The 21,893-nt window shown below is 42.5% G+C and overlaps 1 protein-coding gene and 1 long non-coding RNA gene across 2 annotated transcripts in view; one reads left to right on the top strand and one right to left on the bottom strand.

The window, feature by feature from the left end:
• Positions 1 to 21,893, top strand: part of FER1L6 (fer-1 like family member 6) — a 207,098-nt gene that overhangs the window by 110,376 nt on the left and 74,829 nt on the right. Inside the window, exons 20-22 of the mRNA XM_008973935.4 lie at positions 10,140 to 10,317; positions 14,731 to 14,855; positions 20,618 to 20,752. Of these exons, the coding sequence (XP_008972183.3) occupies positions 10,140 to 10,317; positions 14,731 to 14,855; positions 20,618 to 20,752 (438 nt within the window). The remainder of the gene's footprint in view (positions 1 to 10,139; positions 10,318 to 14,730; positions 14,856 to 20,617; positions 20,753 to 21,893) is intronic.
• LOC129392971 (uncharacterized) overlaps positions 20,806 to 21,893 on the bottom strand; it is a 125,533-nt gene continuing 124,445 nt past the window's right edge. Inside the window, exon 4 of the long non-coding RNA XR_004673064.3 lies at positions 20,806 to 21,627. This is a non-coding gene — a long non-coding RNA (uncharacterized LOC129392971). The remainder of the gene's footprint in view (positions 21,628 to 21,893) is intronic.

Here is a 21,893-nt window from a genome sequence, read left to right on the forward strand (position 1 = left end):
TCCCATTCTCTAGGTTTCTGTTTACTCTGATGATGCTTTGGCTGTGCAGAAGCTTTTTAGTTTAATTAGGTACCATTTATTTATGTTTTTGTTGCATTTGTTTTTGGTGTCTTAGTCATAAATTCTTTGCCAGAAGAATTTTTTTCTAGGTTTTCTTCCAGAGTTTTTATGGTTTCAGGTCTCAGATTTAAGTCTTTAATCCATCTTGAGTTAATTTTTTTGTATATGGTGAGAAATAGAGATCCAGGTTCATTCTTCTACATGTGGCTATCTCATTTTCCCAGTACCATTTATTGATAAGGCATCCTTTCTCCAATTTGTGTTTTTGTATAGTTTGCTGAAGATCAGTTGGTTATAAATATTTGACTTCATTTCTAGGTTCTCTATTCTATTCCGCTGGCCTATATATCTGCTTTTATAGCAGTACCATGTTGTTTTGGTAACTATAGCCTTGTATAATTTGAAGTCAGGTAATGTGATGCCTCTAGATTTGTTCTTTTTCCTTAGGATTGCTTTGGCAATTTGGGCTCTTTTTTGGCTCCATATGAATTTTAGGATAGTTTTTTCTAATTCTGTAAAAAATGATGTTGGTATTTTGATAGGAAGGGCATTGAATCTGTTGATTGTTTGGGGCAGTATGCTTATTTTCATGATATTGATTCTTCCAATCCGTGAGCATGGGAGGTATTTGCATTTGTTTGTCATCTATGATTTCTTAGAATGAACATTTTTCTATCAGTTTCCTCATTACCTTTTCACTTGTGTAATTTGTCCATGGCATCTTCTCACATGAGTTAATCTGTATTTTAAAATAGCTTCAAAGAAAATTAGAAGGACAGAACAGCTAGTTCAGGATTCCTTGTGACTTTAAATTGTAAAAATATAAAATTTTCAACTGGGGGGTCCTGCACCCTTCATCAAGACAGAGTCCCCAGATGCCTTCTGGGTGGGCCCTTATAGACATGTATCTCTGGACAGATTCTACTGTCTCTAACTCAAGATTTGAGCTTTGCTTGGAGGCCCTGGGTATTTTACCTCCACTACAAATACATTTTTATTCCAGTGAGTAGAAATGAATGAATAAGAGGAAAATGTGTCCAAAGCCTTTACCCCCACCAGCAACTGACAAGAGTACAAGTTGACTGATTAACTTTTCCTAACTCATAGCTGACTGTCCTCCCAATATCAGTTCTGGTTTCTTGCTATAAAATAATTATTCCTTTACTAACTCAGGGAGGGTGAAAAGGCTCAAAATCATGCCATAGAGGAACAGGTAAAGAGATAGCAGTTCTTAGCTGAGGAGATTTGACAGCATGAGAATGTAGTTTCAGTGTCTGTGGGGCAGTATATAGATGGAGGGGAGGTATAGGAGAGAGAGAGATCCAGCAGGTAAAATCAGGCCCTACAAAGACATTACAGGGAAATAGTTTCCTAAATGGAAGTCCATAATGCATTCCCCATCCTTAGAGGTGTTAGCACACCCTAGGCAACTATTTGATATAAACATGGCAGCAGGTAGCTAAATTAAATAGCCTCTAAGTGCCGTCTAACCTCAAGAGTTTACTATAGATGTGATTTTTTTTTTAATGTTGCAGACAGAAGGCCCCTATTATTAAGCATGAGAAGCAGTGTGGGATAATGGTTTAAAGCATGGACTTTGAAATAAGGTGAATTTGGGCTAGAATTTGTATTAGATCACTAGGGCTACTGTAACAAAGTAGCATAAACTGACTGGCTTAAACAACAGAGATATATTATCTCATGGTTCTGAAGGTTAGAAGTCCTAGGTCAAGGTGTTGGCAGGGCCATGTTCCCTTGAAGGTGTTAGGGAAGAACATGTTCCAGGCCTCTCTTCTAGCTTCTGGTTGGTTCCATGGCTTTTACTAGAATGGCGCCAATCTCCATATGACATTCTTCCTCTGTGTCTGTCCCTTCATATGACATTATTTTTGTGACTCCAGTCATATGGGATTAGGGACCTACCCTACTCCAGTACAATGTCATTTTAACTTAACTAATTATATCTGCATTGACCCTATTTCCAAATAAGGTCATATTTTGGGTGTTGGGGATTAGAACTTCAACATAAAAATTTTGTGGGACCACAATTCAACCCATAACAGAATTCCAGGGCCAATATATACTAGTTGTACGACCTTGGGCAATTTAACATTCTTTAACTTTCAAATGGATAAAGAATGTTCATCCTATTTTTCATTCATTAAATGGAGATCGTGGTGAGGAAAAAGTGAATAAATGCAAGTAAAGAACATGTTGTGCCTCACAGAGTAATCACTCAATAAATGCTGGCATTCGAACAACTAGACATCCACATTCCCAGAGGACATTGCTGTAATTTTGTCCCCCTCATGTCCAGCGAGTTGTTTGAGGCTCTCCGTGTTATTTTCCATCATGTATGTAAAATGATTTTGTTTTAGAGACAGCACCTTACTCTATTGCCATGTCTGGAGTGCAGTGATAAAAGTACAGCTCACTGCAGCCTTGAACTCCTAGGCTCAAGCAATCCTCCCACCTTAGCCTCCTGAATAGCTAGGTCTACAGGCATGTGCCACCACATCTGGCTAATTTTTATTTCTCATAGAGATGGGATCTTACTATGTAACCCAGGCTTATCTCAAACTCCTGGCCTCAAGTGATTCCTCTGCTTTCCTTGGCCTCCCAAAGCACTGAGATTACAGACGAGAGCCATTGTGCCTAGCCTAAAATGGCTTTTAAACCCACTCCAGTAAAACTATAACTGAAAAACAAAGTTTTTCACCCAAGTCATTCACCACAATTATCAAGAATTCTTTAACTTTCTCCATTCAAAGAATGCTAAGGAGGCAAGAAATATTTATCTTAAAAATAGCAAAACACTTCAGAAGGCCCTGTGCTAAAAATACTAGAAAGGTGGTATAAAGTTACTCACTTCTAAATATTTTGATGTATCCTGGCACTATTTAAAATTAGAACAAAGAACAGCTGTCAAATAAAGTCAGAGGTTAGAAGAGTTGAGAATGCAGAACTTTTGCCCTGGAGCATTCATCATCTGAATATTATCTTCATCTGTAAGCCTTAGCTTATTTCTTTATTTGTATTTTCCTTTTGCCATTGGAATTGCTCTGGGCAGTAGCTTTCTGGATCTTGTTGAATCCAGTTATATAAACTCGATAAAATATCTTGATAAGATGATTCAGCGAGACCATTTTCATTCCTGTTTTGATTTTCACTCCTGACTTTAAGTCCGCTCTCACCCACCATCTCTCTTTATGCCCCTTTCTCTTCACTGAATGGGCAAGACCAGAAAAAGCAAAGGCTGCACCAGGGACACTGAGTATTCCCTCATCTGCCACTCACTCCAGTTTTTTAGCTGGGAAATAGGAAGTGAAGGTGGGCGGGGGCGGGGAGGGGAACATAGAATGTAAATCTCTAAACTCTCTAAGCTAAAGTTTCCTCAAGCTTTATTCTGTGGAGCTGCTGTTCTTTGAGTGGCTCTGTAAATGTTCCATGTTCAAATGCTTTTAAGAAGTTGCAGTTGTAACCTTGGAAACTCTTGCAGTGTCACAGTGCCCATTAACCAGTGGAAGATTCCAAGAAGTCCTGCAGTTGTGAAACAGCTTTAACTTTTTAATATTTTATTATTTTACTTTAAGTTCTGGGATACATGTGCACAATGTGCAGGTTTGTTACATAGGTTAACGTGTGCCATGGTGATTTGCTGCACCTATCAACCTGTCATCTAGGTTTTAAGCCCTGCATGTATTAGGTATTTGTCCTAATGGTCTCCCTCCCCTTGTCCCCCATCCCCCGACAGGCCCCGGTGTGTGATGTTCCCGTCCACGTGTTCTCATTGTTCAACTCCCACTTATGAATGAGAACATGCAGTGTTTGGTTTTCTGTTCCTGTGTTAGTTTGCTGAGAATGGTGGCTTCCAGCTTCATCCATGCCCCTGCAAAGGACGTGATCTCATTCTTTTTTATGGCTGCATAGTATTCCATGGAGTGTATGTGCCATGTTTTCTTTATCCAGTCTATCATTGATGGGCATTTGGGTTGGTTCTGTGTCTTTGCTATTGTGAACAGTGCCACAGTAAACATACGTATGCATGAGTCTTTATAGTAGAACGATTTATAATCCTTTGGGTATATAGACAGTAGTGGGATTGCTGGATCAAATGGTATTTCTGGTTCTAGATCCTTGAGGAATCGCCACACTGTCTTCCACAGTGGTTGAACTAATTTACACTTCCACCAACAGTGTTCCTATTTCTCCATAGCCTTGCCAGCATCTGTTGTTTCTTGACTTTTTTATAATTGTCTTTCTGACTGGTGTGAGATGGTATCTCACTGTGGTTTTGATTTGCATTTCTCTAAAGATCAGTGATGTTGAGTTTTTTCATGTTTGTTGGCTGTATAAATGTCTTCTTTTGAGAAGTGTGTATTTATGTCATTTGCCCTCTTTTTAATGGGGTTGTTTTTTTCTTGTAAATTTGTTTAAGTTCTTTGTAAATTCTGGTATTAGACCTTTGTCAGATGGGTAGAATGCAAAAATTTTATCCCATTCTGTAGATTGCCTGTTTGCTCTGATGATAGTTTCTTTTGCTTTGCAGAAGCTCTTTAGTTTAATTAGATCTCATTTGTCAATTTCTGCTTTTGTTGCAGTTGCTTTTAGCATTTTCATCATAAAATATTTGCTCATGCCTATGTCCTGAATGGTATTGCCTAGGTTTTCTTCTAGGATTTTTATGGTTTTGGGTTTTACATTTAAGTCTTTAATCCATCTTGAGTTAATTTTTGTATAAGGTTTAAGGAAGGAGTCCAGTTTCAGTTTTTGGCATATGGCTAGCCAGTTTTCCCAGCACCATTTATTAAATAGGGAATTCTTTCCCCATTGCTTGTTTTTGTCAGGTTTGTCAAAGATCAGATGGTTGTAGATGTGTGGTGTTATTTCTGAGGTCTCTATTCTGTTCCATTGGTCTATATGTCTGTTTTGGTACCAGTACCGTGTGAAACATCTTTAACTTTTTAAGCCCACATTTGTCAAGCTTATGCATCCCGAATAACTATTTGTAAGCTTTAGGAAACTTCTCTTCCTGGGAACTATTAATACAGAGGAAACAAAGTGCCTCATCTGTAGTCACATGACTAAGTAATGGTTGATCAGTAACAGCAACGAAGGTTTTGCGGTCCCGGGTTGCATGATCTTCCTTTTTCTCTAATTTAAACATATTCATGATGCTACTAAAAATGATGGAACAGAATTTGCAGAACTCATCCCAACTCACCACTCAAAAGTTCATGTTCATGATCCTCTCCTTTTAGTCTTATCCCCACTGTGCTCCTGATGGCTGGAAATGTGGAAATGGAAATTCATCACCAAAAGGAAACCCTTCCTAAGGAAGGAGCTAGATGCTCTCAGAGCCCAGAGGGTGGCGCTCAACCTTCCTCTTCTCCTTGTGTTAGCTCTGTGCTGAGTCCACTCCTCACTCCCATCGCCATCCCTATCCTACCTTCTCTCCACAACAGGGAGTCCATCTCCTGTTCTCCAGGTTCCAGCTTTCCATCTAGCTTTTCCTAGGATGCAGCAGGAAGTGATCGCTAAATAGCACCTTTCTCTATCCTGCCACAGAGTAAAACCTCTACCACATAAACAAACCTCACTCTCACTAATACTGACCAACTCCAACACAGTTCATGTGAGTTACTACCTCTCTCTCTCCTTCTCTCACTTGCCAAGACTTCCTCTTCCTTTTGAGCTGGCTGTCTTGCACCAGGACCCCGTGGGAGGTGGGGAAGGCACAGGGGAGACTGAGCCTTTAGTATTCTGTCTCATGCAATATTTATATATGGATGATCACAGCTTTTTGATGCATTTTTGCATTCTTAATTGTTTTTCTCTGTTGTGTTTTCTTTTTTCCTACCTTTCCATGCTATTCTCAGAGGGAAATACCTTGCTGTGGTTGGTGAGGCTTCAGGGGCACATGAGAGAGGAAGGAGAGTGGGGAAGCAGGTGTAGGAGCCAAGGGAGAGCTTTCCCTTGGCCCTCTGAAGCTTCGCTGACAAATCAATTCACAAAAGGTAGATTAATAGGAGAAAAGGCGTACAAATTTATTTAATGTATATATTAAATATACAGATTAATATATGGGAGCCTTTACAAGGAAGATCCCAAAATAGGGGGAAATCATCCATTTTTATGCTTAGGTTCAACAAAGCATGGACGGACATGTAGAAATACGATTCAGTAAAAAGGGTATAATCTAATGCTAGTGGACTGAGTGGGGAAACAGCAAGGCCTGTCTGCCTAGCTGCTTCTTGGCCTCTCTGTAGCATTCTTTCCTTCTGGATGTGGAGTAGAACCCTCTCTGGAATGGGCTACAGTTACACAAGGTAGGTCAGATAATTTCTTTATGGCCAATTTTTACATAGAAAGGCAGAGGGAAAGTTAGAGTCATATTTTTAGGTTTTATAGCCAGCTTTGGGGAAATGGGGTTCTGGTTTCTTTGACCTGCACTAGGGAAGAGAGATTCTAGTTTCTATGGCTAACCTGGGGGTGAATGGGACTGAGAGATAAGAGGGCAAGAGGTCAGAGAAACACTTTTGCTTCTGAGGCTTTCATTTGGGGGTATTGTTTTCTGAGCCCCAGTTGAGGGAAGGCAGGGGCAGACATGTAACCAGGCTGAAAGTACACAAGAAATTAAAAATGGGATCCTGTTCCTGAAAGCACCTGGGAAGGCGCTCAATAATGTTGAATGAATCCAACTTAGATACTTAAGTGAGACACTGCATTATCTTGCCAGCAATTCCAATTTGCATATTTTTTTTAAATGTACAAGTTGCTAACTTTAGGAGTGCAGCAACAGTCTTTGTGGAACACTTTCACAAGACGTTAGCTGAGTCTTTGGTTTTAACCATGAGTTTAAACACCCATTTATTGTTCAGTAGCAGTAGAAATGAATGACGTTTTTTGTCATTGTTTTGTTTTACTTTAAGAAACACAAGGCCAGCCTGGCATGGTGGCTCATGCCTATAATCCCAGCACTTTGGGAGGCCGAGGTGGGTGGATCACCTGAGGTCAGGAGCTCAAGACCAGCCTGGCCAACATGGTGAAACCCTATCTCTACTAAAAATCCAAAAATTAGCCGGGTGTGGTGGCATATGTCTGCAATCCCAGGTACTTGGGAGGCTGAGGCATGAGAATTACTTGAACCCAGGAGGCAGAGGCTGCAGTGAGCTGAGATTGCACCACTGCACTCTAGCCTGGGTGACAGAGCAAGACTGTCTCAAAAAAAAAAGAAAAGAAACACAGGCCCAGGCTCTGTGGCTCTTGCCTGTAATCCTAGCATTCTGGGAGGCCAAAGGGGGCAGATTGCTTTAGTCCAGGAGTTTGAGATGACCCTAGGCAACATGGTGAAACCCCATCTCTACCCCCCAAATAATCAATAAATACAAAACTATCCAGGCATGGTGGTGACTGCTCATGGTCCAAGCTACTTGAGAGGCTGAGGTGGGAGGATGGCTTGAGCCCAGGAGGCAGAGTTTGTAGTGAGCTGAGATTGCACCACGTCACTCCAGCTTGGGTGACAGAGCGTGACTCTATGGGGGCAGGGTGGGAGGGGGATAAAAAGAAAAGAAAACCCTGCAGAATCTCAGATTTGCTTTGTTTAGGGCAATGTAGCACACTAAGTTAAGAGCATTGCTGCACAAATACTTAGAACTGAGATCTGTAGACCAGCAGGATTAGCGTCCATCAGGAGAAATCAGATTCTCAAATTTTCCCAGAGACCAGTTGAATTTGAGTGTGCATTTTAACCAGATGCCCTGGCAATCCATATGCTCACAGCATTGTGTGGGGAGCATTGGCTGAGAGTCTGGGCTCTAGCCCTGATAACCTATGATTTGGTGATAGCTTGCAGGCAATAGAACATTCTGTGTGAAGAGAGAAACATTAGACCAGGGCCTAGAATGATATAAGTGCTCAACATGTGTTAAATATTATTATTGTTAGAAAAGTAAATAAAGGATATTCACTCAACCTATATTTACCACATGCTTCCTGGGTGCCAAGAACTCTTTTAGGCACTGGGGACACGGCAGTGAAGCAACAGACAAAAATTCCTTTCTTTATGAATTGATGTCTTAGTGATGTCTACAAATGGCAGAGGGATTGCTTTTATTATAGGAAAATAATCTTAGGCTTTCAATACATATTAATTTTATTTTACAAATGTATTCCTCAATACATTTTGGCTATTATTATTAGAGAAGTGATAAGTTGAGGGTGATTTGTCTTATAATTTTGTAAATTACAGGTTGTAGAGTGGTTGCCTTTACCAACAACAAAATAAACTTACTTGATTTTTTTTTTTGAGCTCAACAAACACTGGCATCCTACTGCTTAAAGAATACAGTCCCAGCTCCTCCACATACTGAGCAAGATTCTTCAGCTTCATCTGTGTCATTCTCTGTCTAGCTCTTATGCTTACTGGTTGTGACTTCTTTCCTGAAAGCTCTTAGCATCATTCCTGGCACAGAGTAAGCACTTGCTAAATATTAGCTCATATTACCCAAATCTTTGTTCACACACTTTCCTCTCTTTCTGGGATCCAACTAAAGTGCCCATTAAAGCCCAGCTAAATATTTGAATCCTAAAGGAAGGATGGAAATCACTGCTGCTACTTCTCAGCTTCCTCAGTACTTTCTGTCTTTGCATTTGAGTAGGTGAAGGTAAGTGGCCAAGTGGAGTGGCCTCTTTGTGAGCCCTGGAGGGAGGGCCAGGACTGAGTCTTCTGGCCCCACTCCCTCAGCAAGGGCCTAGCAGCACTGGCAGTAGTTGCTAAGCTGAGTTGCTCAAAATCCATTTGTGGAACCTGCAGAGCACAATAGAAAGGCAAACAGCCATGCTCAATTTCGGATTCAGAGACTCTCCATGGGGTCCTTGGAAATTGTCAGAGCAAGTTGTGGCCTTTCATAATAGGATTTTGTGACTCTCAATGGAAAGGAAGTGATGTTAAAAAAAAAGAAGAAGAAGAAGAAGAAGAAAATTACTGACAGGAAATTCTAAGAAACACCAGGAAGAGGAACTTAGAAGAAGAGTTGACAACATTTTGAGAGGTAGCAGCTAAGTGCCATAGGTTACTCTCAGAATGATAGCCTTGCTGGCAACAGCCAAGACTGGGGCCTGGGACTCCTTAGAGGGGTAAGGGAGTACCCTTATCCTGGTGACTGAGAAATAAAGGAGCCACACTGCCTACATTTTGTCTTTAGATTCTGAGAATACATGCACCCCTATGCAGGCATATACACACATATACCTAAGTACATGCACACACAGTCATATGTACACACATACATGTGGACATGCACACACTCCCTGTGCATACTAATACTACCCCACTCATACAGACAGAAACATAGAAATTAAAGCAAACATAAATAAAAATACAAATCTGAGCACATTCAAAAGAGAGAGAGCAGAGCAGTAAGGGAATCTGAGACCACACTGCATGAGGAAGCGGTGAAGGTGTTTAGCCAGGAAGAAAGTGCATGGCAGGCCAGGTAGATTCTTCTAAGTCATAGAGTCCTGACTTATGGAAGAAGTACTGATTCTTCTACATGAAACAGAGAGGTAAAAAGTCAGGTTGGAACTCCAGACAGTTGGAAGTTCCAGGAAGAAGATTTCAGCTCAGAGTGACAGTCAGGCTATGGGGTTCAGAGTCTAGAGTCTAAATTTGGAATCATCTCTTTTATTTTTGACTTTCGTCTCTGTCACTTAAAAACTGAGCCATCGCAGGCAACTTACTTTATCTCTCTGAGCCTGTGTTTCCCCATTTATCAAATGGTGGCAATAAACACACCTACTACCTATTAAGTTTAAATGACCCACGGCTTGGAAGAGCTTATGACAGTGCAGGTTTAAGCTTTAGGTCCCACTAGACCTGGATCTTCCTCTGGAGATATGGAGTTGTGCATCAAGGCAATTGGGGCCATTGCCTTTATTTTGATTTAAGAGGAGCTCTTGAGAACTGCTCTCTGAACATACTTCCAGATGTGTCTCCAGGAAGGACTTCTTTTCTCAAAAGGGGAGGCCTATAATTATCTCCTACTAACAAGTCAGTCTTTTTTGTAACCTTTCTCCAGCCTCCTGGGAAACGACCAGCTGGTTGGTCTGTGCAAGCAAAAGTCGACGTGTACCTGTGGCTGGGCTCCATCAAGCATGCCAGTGCCATTTTGGACAACTTGCCAGTAGGCTATGAAGCAGAAATGTCCTCCAAAGGGGCTGGCACCAATCACCCCCCATCTAACCTGCTCTACCAAGGTAGGGTCCCCACTGGGCAAAGAGGGTCATTCGAGGTCTCAGGTGGGCTTCTGAAAAGATAATAAGGAGGGCAGCATGCATGAGTTTTTTGCACATTATTTTAGGGCCAACTTATTGGTCTTCTTAAGTACAGTTTCTAAGTGTTCTACCTTACCTTCCATTGTCCCATCTAAAAAGAGTAAAATCATTGAACACATCCGGAATAAACACTTATGTTTCTCTGTTAATAGAGAGGAAGTAATTTGAGTTTCTTTGTAGGCAGATTATGTAGGTTGAGTTCGCGTTTTAAGCAAAAAATGTCAGAATGTCAATAAGTTCTTCTGCTTACATGATCTGTGGAATGAAGGCAGATTTTACTTTTATGTGGCATTGGAGTTTTGACATATCAACAGCAGATATTCACATTTCCTAGTAGTAACCCAGTGGAGACTGGTATCAGTAGGTTCACACATATTTCTCCAGCTTGGTTCTTGGCTCAGCTGCTTTTAAAATTCAGCATGCTTTATGGAATCCTTTTTCTATGTAGTTATTTTCTGTAAGTGCCATCATGTTTATGTTTTGATACATTTTTGAGTTTTATTATAAATATTCCTTACACTTGCATTTTGCTTTCTGCTTCCAAATTACTTCCATTTATGTTATCTCTTGCTGCTGAGTTCAGATAAAGCAGCCTGCAGTTTTACCTTCATTTCTGCTGAAGTTGAGTTTTGGGTTGAGCCAATGTTGGAAACACTGGAGAATTTTCTGTAGAGTCAGGTCTTCTCTGTGGCCCAAGGCTCCTCTGATGTTGGTTGAACCTAGACTGCCAGTGGAATCAAAGTTGCTCAATAGTCAGAGAATACAAGGTTCTGGAAATACATATCCAATGGTTCAGCTCATGGTTTCTGTACCCGATATAAATGCATAAGAGCATTGTCTTTGGAAAATGCATAATACCACATGCCAAGCATTGTGCCTTACACTTTATGCATAAGATCTCATTGATTTCTCAAATCAACCCTGGGAAGACTCTTCATCTTTCAGATGAAGAAAATTATGTAGCAAAGATGCTTAAAAATTGCCCAAGGATACATAGCTAGTAAATTATGGGGAAAAAAAATGTCTCCAAACCCTGCTTTCTTTCTACTGTCTTCCACCATACCTTGAGAGAGTTTTCATCTTTGGGTAAAAAACATCCACATTAACTTGATAGGAAAAAATAGGAACCTAACTTGGCTTCCTATTTTTATCGACTATCTCTAGAGACCCAAGGACCTGGATGTGATTGCTATCCCAGCTACTAACAATTCAGAGAAGAGGAAAGACTTTTCCCAGTGCTTTCTGATCCTCTGCAGTGTGTTTTCATAGAGTGACCTAATAAACTTTTCCTGCTGTGCACTGGCATTGATGGCTTTGGCTGCCTTCCACACCTACTGGAGAATTTTGTGCTCCAGAAAATACCTGTTCAGCAAATAATTAGTTTGCACCTATATACGTAAGGCATGGTGGAAAAACTAGTGGGTGACGTAGAGATGAGTGAGAGGTGATTCTGGCCCTCAAGTGGGGATAACAGACACATCTCTCATAACCACAAGTAAAAAGCAAGCCATAGCACAAGAGGTGTACCAATAGAGTGTGAGGAGGGTGACTAGATTAGTCCCAGGAAAATAACTAGTAAGACTCAAGGTTTCAGAAAAATGAAAACTCACACTGAGTAAATGGTGCTCTCTGGTGTTGTGCAGTGCACAGCTTGTGTGGCTGCCATTGGGAGGTCTGCTAAAATTACAGGGTTAGCCATTTCGAGGGCAGCTGATGAACATTTTCATCAGATGAACCATTTCCAAGTTCACTGTCAGCTGAGAAATTTGCCAAACTATGTAGCATGCTAAGGAACACGTGGGCCATCTCTAGAAACACTCCTGTCGGGAAATCCCTGTGCCATCTGCTGAACATTCCATCATTTACTGTTGCCATTTTAAGGGGCTCCCTTGCCAGCAGGGCCCAGCCTGTTTTGTGAGGGTTTATTGGTGTATGTGGCAGTGGGGACAGAGGGACAGTGGGGACAGACTTAGAATTGAGTCCAAAGGAATCACTTCTCTGGTTCTCCCTGCCTTGACAGAGTGTGGAGAACTTTCACTGCAAATACCTGGACTTAACTGGGAAGTGTGCAGAGCTCAAGTTTCCAAATCCTTTGCAGGATTAGAGTGGGTCCGATATGGTTGCTGTGTTCTCAGGCTCCATATCGGTCCCCATGCAGCCAGACAGTGGCATGGGGTGGAGGGTAGAGGGACAGAAACGTGTGTGAGCCTCAAGACAATCAAGTAAGGAGTTGTCTTTGGCACCCCCTGCCTTTCCTGTCCCTCCTCACCCTGCCAATCAGGGGTCAAGGCCTATAGCAACCAGGGCCGCCATGTCCCTCTCACCCCCTCATTTCCATCCCCTCCAGCAGTGCCTAAACTCTGGTCCTTAAACTTCTGGCCTAGAGGGGGCGTTGTTGTCTCCTTGTTGGTTCTCCTCCCTGACACCTCTTCTGTCCATGGCTAGCTTGACTCAGTTTTATCGTCCTGAGGCTTTGCTCTGCTAGCACCAGCTCCTGTGCACAGACTTTCAAGAGTTTCCGATTGCCTCGTTCAGGCCTCCTAGGTCCTCAGTGATACGACTACAGCTGTCTGTGTCCCTAGACTCTAGATAAACTGGACTACATTCTTGCCCCATGTGGCCTGGTGTTTTTGACCCTGTCTTGACTCATCCTGCTCCAGTGTCTTGGCACCTCCATCTCTGTCTCTCAAATGTTACCATCCTTTAGGGTTCTGCTCAAAGGGCAGCACCACCTCCGCTATGGTCTGCCCCTTTTTCTTTGAGTGTGCTTTGGCGAATGTGAATGATTCCTTTGCGTGCACATATTCTTATTTTACATGAATAGTACCCTATCTCACTAAGCACTTAGATTCTTGAGATCCATCCATTTTGCCATGTGTACCTCTAATTCGTTGCCCCTAACTGCTTTCCCAAACTTCCTGACATTTTTCCTGTGCACTACCCCAGTGATGGACACACAGGTTGCTTCCAGGTGCTCACCACAGGCTCACATTGCAATGAGCAATAGTAACAACACTCCAGCCTCTTCAGCGCACTTTTAGAGTTCTTCCCATGGGCCAGGCACCATTCTCAGCCCTTCAGTTCTCTTCAATAACCCTATGAGGAACTATTATTACTTCCATTTTACAAATAAGGAAATAAAGGCACACTAATAAAGGATTAGTAGCCATGTACAAGTCCCCATATGGATCTGTGTGAGACAAGTGTAGGGATGGCATTGTAGGGGGTGGGGGAGTTCACAGGGTATTTGTACCCTTAATTTAACTAAGTAGAGTTATTCAAATTAGTCCACAAGAGCTTCTGTATACCACTCCCCAAGTCTGCACAAAAACAGACACACTGAACACCGTGGCTTTGGGGGAGTCCGCGAAATGGCAGTGGGTAAAGAAGTAAAAAGGGATAAGTGAATATAAAAACCAAGAGGCGCCCTGCAAGGGGCAGTGATCAGAAAGTATCATGGACCAAGGATTGTGATGAACTCAACTCTTACTTGAGGTTTCCCCACTGAACCCTGAGCTGCCCCAACCTGAGGCCTCCTATCCCAGCACACAGTGTGCTCACTCCTGTCCTTTACCCCCTGTGTCCCTTGCCAGCATTCTCACAGGACACTTATCCCTGACCCCCTGCCTGTGATGTGGGTGCTTGTCTTATCTTCTGCCTTCTCCCAGGAGCTCTCCAGGGGCAGGGACTGTCTTAGTTACCACAGAATCCTCAGAGATCAAGACTGCACACAGTAGGTGCTCAGAATGACCCTGGCGGGCTGAATGGAAAATGAGTGGATGACTTGAGACATATATTGTGTTTATTGAAGTGAAAACTATGTGGAGCAGCCCCTTTCACACACACGCACACACCCACACATGCCCACATGCACACACATGCACACACTCATGCCTGTATAAACAGGAGAATTACTGGGGAGTAAAATGTGGTATTTTAGAAAGAGAAGAGGATTTTAGAATCAGAAATAAAATCGATGCTCTGGCATGGGTTAATTGTGCAAACTTTTGAAAGTCTTTTAACCTGGTTGTGGGCCATTTTTCCTCATCTATAAAGTGGAGAGCATGCTATTTCGCATGGTTTTAGTGAAGAATAAGACACATAACCTGGTGAAAGCACGAAGGAAGATGCCTGGGTTCAAAGTACCCCATAAATATCACCTCTTCCCTTTCTTCAGGGCTTCCATTCCTGTCTCAGAGGAGGGTGGATGTGGTTGGTGGTCTCCTTTTGTCTGTCTGTGGATACATAGATGGACATCACACACAGACACACATGTGCACACACTGTTCTTGAAAAGCCCACTAACACCTGCCCCCTTCCATGATTTGTCCACAGAACAGCATGTTTTTCAGCTGAGGGCTCACATGTACCAAGCCCGGGGCCTCATCGCAGCTGACAGCAATGGACTTTCAGACCCTTTTGCCAAAGTCACGTTCCTTTCTCACTGCCAGACAACAAAGGTAACCAGGGTAACCAAGACAGCCTGCTTCTTTCCTGCAGCCTGCAACTGACCCACAGAAGATCCCAGGAAAGAAACAATGGGGGCATGTTGCAAATACCTGCATCTTTGGGTGTGTAGGTGTTTCAGACTGAAAAGCGAATATGTGCCCAGAAGGACTGGTGTGGGGAAGGTCTATTGTTTCAGTGTGATTCATTGTCCTAGGGCAAAGGACAATGAAGGCGAAGGAAGGCTGGGAGAAAAAGAGGAGTGAGGAGGAGAAGGCTAAAGTGCCAGGCACGAGGCCAAGTGCAGTGGGGAAGGAGCAAATGAGGAAACAGCACAGATCAACCTGCAGGAGGTTTATGATCCAATCATTATGAAGGGGTCTCAGTGGGGAGAAACATTTTCCAGTTTTGTGGTCAAGATGCGCTAGACTTTGCACTCACCAGCTGGGGAGCTTTGCATGCTTTTAACATCTTTATGCTTCACAGTCCCCCTCCTCTGGAAAATACTACTTCATAATGGATATTGTGAGTATTAAGGGAGATGGGTTGTCTTAATCCATTTAGCATTGCTTATAACAGAATACCTGAAACTGGGTAATTTCTAAAGAAAAGGAATTTATTTTTTACAGTTATGGAGGCTGGAGGTCCAAGGTTGAGGAGCCGTATCTGATGAGGGCCTTCTTGCTGGTGGGACCCTGCAGGTTCCGAGGCAGCACAGGGCATCACGTGGGAAGGGGGTGGAGCATGCTAATATGCTCGCTCAGGCCTCTCTTCCTCTTCTTCTGAAGCCACCAGTTCCCCTCCCATGACAGCCTATTAATCATAGATTAATCCATTTGTGAAGGCAGATCCTTTATGACCCAAACACCTCCTAAAGGCCCCGCCTCTCAATACTGTGACATTAGGGATTAAATTTCAACATGAGTTTTGGAAAAGACAAATATGCAAATCATAGTATGGGTCTGTGCCTGTTTCCTCTGTCTTTCTCCCTATCCTATACAACTAGTACTAAAATGTGAAAGGATTCCTAATGAGCAAAAATCCAGTAGGATGCTTTTCTCATTAGATTCTGTTCTTTAAACATTTATTCTGTTCTCTGATTTGTGCTTTGAAAACAGGAAAACTCAGTAAAGAATTGCCCATCTCAGGGAGTTAAGCACCATGGGTTAGCACACACAGTGCCCTAAGGTTACTTTCTAGCTCATCTCCTCTTCGGCTGCATGTCTTTGGGCAAGTAACACAACTCACTAAACCTCAGGTTTGTCATTTTAAGATGGGACTGTCATGAAGAAGCAGATATTTAAGTTTATAAAATGATTGATAAATGCTGGCCATGACATTGGCTGATGTTGAGAGGGCTAACATTGTTCTCCAGGGCAAAGCCCATGACCTGGATGATAGAGTAGACTGCATTTTGATTTATGACTCGCACACTGACAGCGTGATGTGAACCAGCCTCACGTTCATTGAACCAGTGCCTGTCGGGTGCTGGCTTTTTGCCAGGCCACATGCTGGGCTCTGGAGGATGAGAGGAACCAGACTCTGCTCCAGTGTAATATGCAATCCAGGCATGGATGCAGGCCTCATGACACACGAGTCACTACACTATGATAAGCCTCAGGGTGCAGGGCTGTACAGAGTCCTACAAGAGCCAGGTAGAGAAAGGGTTAGTTCTACCTGGGGGAGAAGTCAGGAGACACCTCAGAAGGAAGGTGACTTCATCCTCATTCAGTGACTGAGCATAAAAATGAGAAGACAACAGACTGCTTTCTCTTTCCTGTGTTTTGAGAGTTAGTATAGAGCATGGTGATGATGAGTATAGACTCTGGAGCTGCACTGTCTGGGTCAAAATCCATGCTCTTCCATTTATCAGCTGTGTGACTCTAAACAAACCTCTGTTTGTGCCTCAATTTCTTTATCTGTGAAATAGGGATGATAACCTTGTACATTCCTTCCAGAGGATAAAATACCCAGGACAGTACCTTGCTTAAAACTAAGGCCTATGTGACTGCTTGTTGTTGTTGTAATTGAGGCTTCCTTCCTACAGCAAGGGAGTTCTCATAGGATGGACCCCTGGAGCCTTCCTCCACCTGCCACAACACTGTGGAATTCCAGGGCCTTAGTGAAGTACAGGATTTGGACTAAATCCTTGGTCTGCTGTGTAATTATCCTTGTATTTTGTATCTCCATACAGCATCTTCATTTGATTTACATCCATATCTCAAAGGAACAGATGGCTTTTATTTGTCAAATAATTATTTGAAAGGGAAAATAGGTTCTGTTGAGTTCTGGACTCTGTCTCCATAACTTTAAGCCAAGTACCTCATTTTTGTTAATAATAATAGCTGCTATTTACTAAAAGCTCCCCACGTGCTGGGCACAATGCTTAGCATTTTATATGCATCATTTGCTACATCTCACTGCAGCCCAAAGCTGGATGTTATTAGTGTCTTCATTCTACAGATGAGGAAGGTAAGGCTCGGAAGTGATATAGCTAGAAGATGGTGGAGCCAAGATAGAAACCCAGGTTTGTCCAATTCCAGAGTCACTTTGCTTAACCACTCCACTTCCATTTTCATAAGAAAGGGCACCAATTTCCCTCACCTGTTTCACTTCTGCGCTAACACAGAGGGACTTGTCTGCAGGTGACATGCCCCCTTTATGTATTTTTAATGATGAGGAAAGCTGAACCTGGGCCCCTGCAGTCATAGCCGAGTGCCACTGTTCAGCTGGTAGCACTCACCTGACCACACGGGGCTCAGGGAGAAAAAGCCTCCGAAGGCTGTTCCTGAAAAACCAGTGCTTTATAAAGTGACTTAATGGAATGAAATATTTCAAAGAGGGGAATCCAGTCATTCCCAACATCACTGGGGATATATGGGACATAGAAATCTTGTGATTGAAATACAAAGGGAAGGAGAGAAAGCTCCGACAGAGAAAGGCTTCTGGGATGAAAGAGGGAAACAGACTAAGTGGCTAAGAGGGAGCATTAGAGGAGAAGGGGAGGAAATCTTAGAGGGTGAAGCACGGAACCTGCCATTTGCAACAACCAGGCTGGGGCTTAGTCCTGAGGACATGAATGGTCTCTTACCCCAGTGCACCAAGGCTGCCATGTGGCAGGCGTTCAGTAAATGTTTACTCATTTATAAAAGAATATGGGCTGGGATCGGGTAGGATGGGTAACAAGCAATTATTGAGCACCTGATGTGTGCCAAGCACTTAATATTCTTGGACAATGCTCATAACTCCGCAGGGTAGGTGCTAACCCCATTTAAATGAGGAAAACTAAGGTTTGGAGGGTTAATATCCAACGTGCCCAAGTCCAACATCAGGTAGGTAATGAAACTAGAATTTCCCTCCAGAGTTATTTGATTCTAAAGCTATACTCTGTCCATGACAGCTGGCTCCGTCATCAAAATGTTAGCTAAGTGCTACCATAACTTCCAGATAATGTCATTTAACTCAGTTACAATGCATAACTCTTTAAGAAAGCCCTTAAGAAATGAGGCGAATTATAGGCACCTTGGCAGAGTATTTTATCCTCTGGAAGGAATGTACAAGGTTATCATCCCTATTTCACAGATAAAGAAATTGAGGCACAAAGAGAGGTTTGTTTAAAGTCACATGGCTGATAAATGGAAGAGCGTGGATTTCGACCCAGGCAGTGCAGCTCCAGAGTCTATATTCATCATCACCACGCTCCATACTAACTCTCAAAACATAGTAAAGAGAAAGTAGTCTGTTGTCTTCTCATTTTTATGCTCAGTCACTGAATGAGGACGAAGTTACCTTCTTTCTGAGGTAGGTAGGAGAATGTATGTTTGTTTGGGTGAACCTTTTAGTACCTCCTGGAGGTGGTCATGCAGTCCTTTTACTCATGGGAGCAACTCCAAGGACAGGTCGATACACACTTATTCATGCAAATAGCTTTTGAGCATCTGCTATGCACAGAGTGCTGTGTTAGTGTCTAATACTGTGCCTAGCACATTGTAGGTCCTGAATCCTATATTTATATAATGAATGAGTGAATGAACAAATGCTGGTCTCTGGAATCTTATTAAGTGGTAATTACAGCCCAGTGCCAAAGAAGATACCAAAATATTTCTATAGGAAAGATGCTGTGAAGATCACAAATTGCTTTGGTATTACGCTGTGAAGTGCATGCTACAAGACACATCACATTTCTATTTTGAAAAGCATCATAAAAACACAGTTCTTTGTGATGTCACTGACACAGGGTAACTTTGCATTGCAGCTTTTTAACTTCTGTTATTAGTTGGTTGAAGTCATTCATTTCCTATTGGAAAAGTTAGATTTTCTCTGAAACGTTTAAAATCTTGTTGTGTCTCAGACATAAAGTACCCTAAAAGTGAAAAAGCAAGAAGAGAAGGAAATTGTGAAAATGCACAATATTTTTATGACCCACATAAAGAAGAGCAATAAAAATATTCCTTTGTGACCACAGGGCAAATGACTTAATGCTGTGACTAGAAATGACTCGATGTAAAATGCTGAGATGACAGTTGATACGAGTTTTGGAGTCCAGGCCAGGTCTCTGTCCAGACTTCCCTCCTAGATTGAACAGTGACAGACAAAGGCACAGTTCGGAAACTTCCCCTGGACCCAGCGGCTGCTGTGATACATTCACCTATGAAATCACTCATTTGCCTGGAAGAGAAAGAAATGTGGTTTTGAACTCTTTCCAGGACTAGTCTCCTGCATTAATGGAATAGCTTCTGCCCAGGTGCAGAGTCCACTTGCCCTGCAAACAACTCCAGTCTTCGGCTGTGTGAAATTGGCAGGTTTCCAAACATCCAATTAAATAGAGAAGAAAATGCAAGACCAAATATGCCCTCCCTTCTGAGGGCACCACTTAAATGGCCTAGGAGGGGGCTGTAAGCCACTTCTAGGCAAGATGCTCATGGTCTGAGGGCAATTATGCAGATTATTATCCTCTGTATCCATTGACTGCTCCATCTGTATAATGGTACAGTCTACTATCAGTGTAAGAAAGTTGTCATGCAAAATGGTGAGAGCAGTTTTGAAAACCTTGATCTATTTAATTCAGTCAATAACCACAAAACAGTAGAATTCCACATAAGGAATATTAGGTCAAATACCCAACTTCAGGATATTTGATGACAAAATTTTATTTGCTCCTAAGTCAAGAATCATGTAATCTCCCCAATCCTCCGTGTTCTCATTCATAAAATGGGGATAATATTAGCATCTACATGGCGAGAGTGGGTGAGGTTAGCAACCTGCCTGGGCTTTGCTGCCAGATGGTCCAGGTGGAACCTCAGTTCTGCCACTTGCTGGCTCTGGACAAGTGAGCCTCAGTTTCCTGATCTGTAAAATATGTGTAAATAACTGAACCTACCTCCCAGAATTATTGTGAGGGTTGAATGAGACAGTGCATGTGAAATTCAGTGCCCAGCACACCATAAATGCTCAAAAAAGTGGCTAGTGTTATCATTGGCACTACTGTGAGGACTGAGCTGAAAGTATGTATGCAAAGAGGGTGTTAAACATGTAGGGGCTCTGCTCATGAAACTTAAGAATGTACGCTTCTCCACGGTTGGGAGTCTTTGTGTTCCCTAGCATTCTTTAGTACATAGTAGCTGCTCAGTTTACATAGTCACTTGAATATTGAATGGTGAGCAATCACAATGATGATGTGTTCTCTTTCCCCTGTATAAGTATTTGATGAATGAACCTTAGAGACCCTATAACTCAATTGAATGATCTTTTGCTTTTCTTTGGTCCCTCCTTCCAGATAATCTCCCAGACCCTCTCTCCGACCTGGAACCAGATGCTGCTGTTCAATGATTTGGTGCTGCACGGAGATGTGAAGGAGCTGGCAGAGTCCCCGCCCTTAGTGGTGGTGGAGCTGTATGACAGCGACGCTGTGGTGAGTGTCCCCCTGGGCCAGCGCTGACCACACCTCATAAAAAATGCCACGTTGAACTCACTTACTTTATTTTAAAGTAAATAAAGTCCTGACGCTGTGAGTGGTGAGAACACTAGATGTACCTAGAGGCAAACTTGACCTCTGAAAACAGTTCACAGAACCAAAAAGATTGGTGATGATCATTTGCTTTACTAAAAGAGTTTTTCACTGACTTCCATTTAAATGGCAATTAAAATTGGATCTGGTTTACAGAACGTCAGTCTACACACTTCTTCAGGAATGTGATACTTGTATAAAGCAACCTGCAACTGTACCCAGCCTCCAGCTAATTCCAGGTCCTATTGCTGTCTAATAAAAATGTCCATGCTTTTTGGAGACAGGAGGTTTTTACTGATCTCCCCTGGCTGAAAAGAAATGGATGGGTATTTTCTCAGCCTTTCTGTGTTTCTTTCTCTCTTGCTTGCTGCTTCGACGCCTTTCACAACACATTCATCTCTATCCCTTTTCTTTTACGATGTAAACCAAACCTCTTGTTCTCCAAAGACGTTTGTGTGCTGAACCCTTGGATAGAGTCAAAAGCTTACTGGAGGATTTTTTTAACTTACAGAAATATTCTTTTCTTAAATTAGGTAGTCTAAAATGAAAGGAAAGGGTTTGTTTCTTTATTTAATATCTCTACCTCCTCATGAGGTTGCAGAAGCACAAATATATTAAGTAAAACAGTAGTTCCAGGAAGCCTGCCTAAAGCTTCCCCACCTCCTCGCAGTACTCCTGACAGCCCCTGTCTTTGGGTCAAGGTCAGGAGGGAATCAAGAAGTGAGCATCACAGAAGGGGAGCAGAGACCATGGAGACCATGAAGTTCCCATCTTGCTTCCTAGAGGAGGAAACAGACACAGAAAGCTCAAATACCTTCTTTAAAGCCATAGCTGGTTGGAGGCTGAACCAGGTCCCCTGTGCCCACTTTTGCCTGTACAGGTGGTGGAGGCTAGTGTAGCAGTCTATACATCCACATTCTAGCCCTCCAAGCCACTCCCTCCCTCTGGGCCCCATTCCCCTATCTATAAATTGGGGATAGATGTGTATATTTATGGAAGAGGATTTCTACTATTTAGCATGTAGTATAGATGTTCTGTAGGGAAG

This window comes from Pan paniscus, chromosome 7 (assembly GCF_029289425.2).
Source record: "Pan paniscus chromosome 7, NHGRI_mPanPan1-v2.0_pri, whole genome shotgun sequence".
In the NCBI taxonomy this organism is placed as follows: domain Eukaryota; kingdom Metazoa; phylum Chordata; class Mammalia; order Primates; family Hominidae; genus Pan; species Pan paniscus.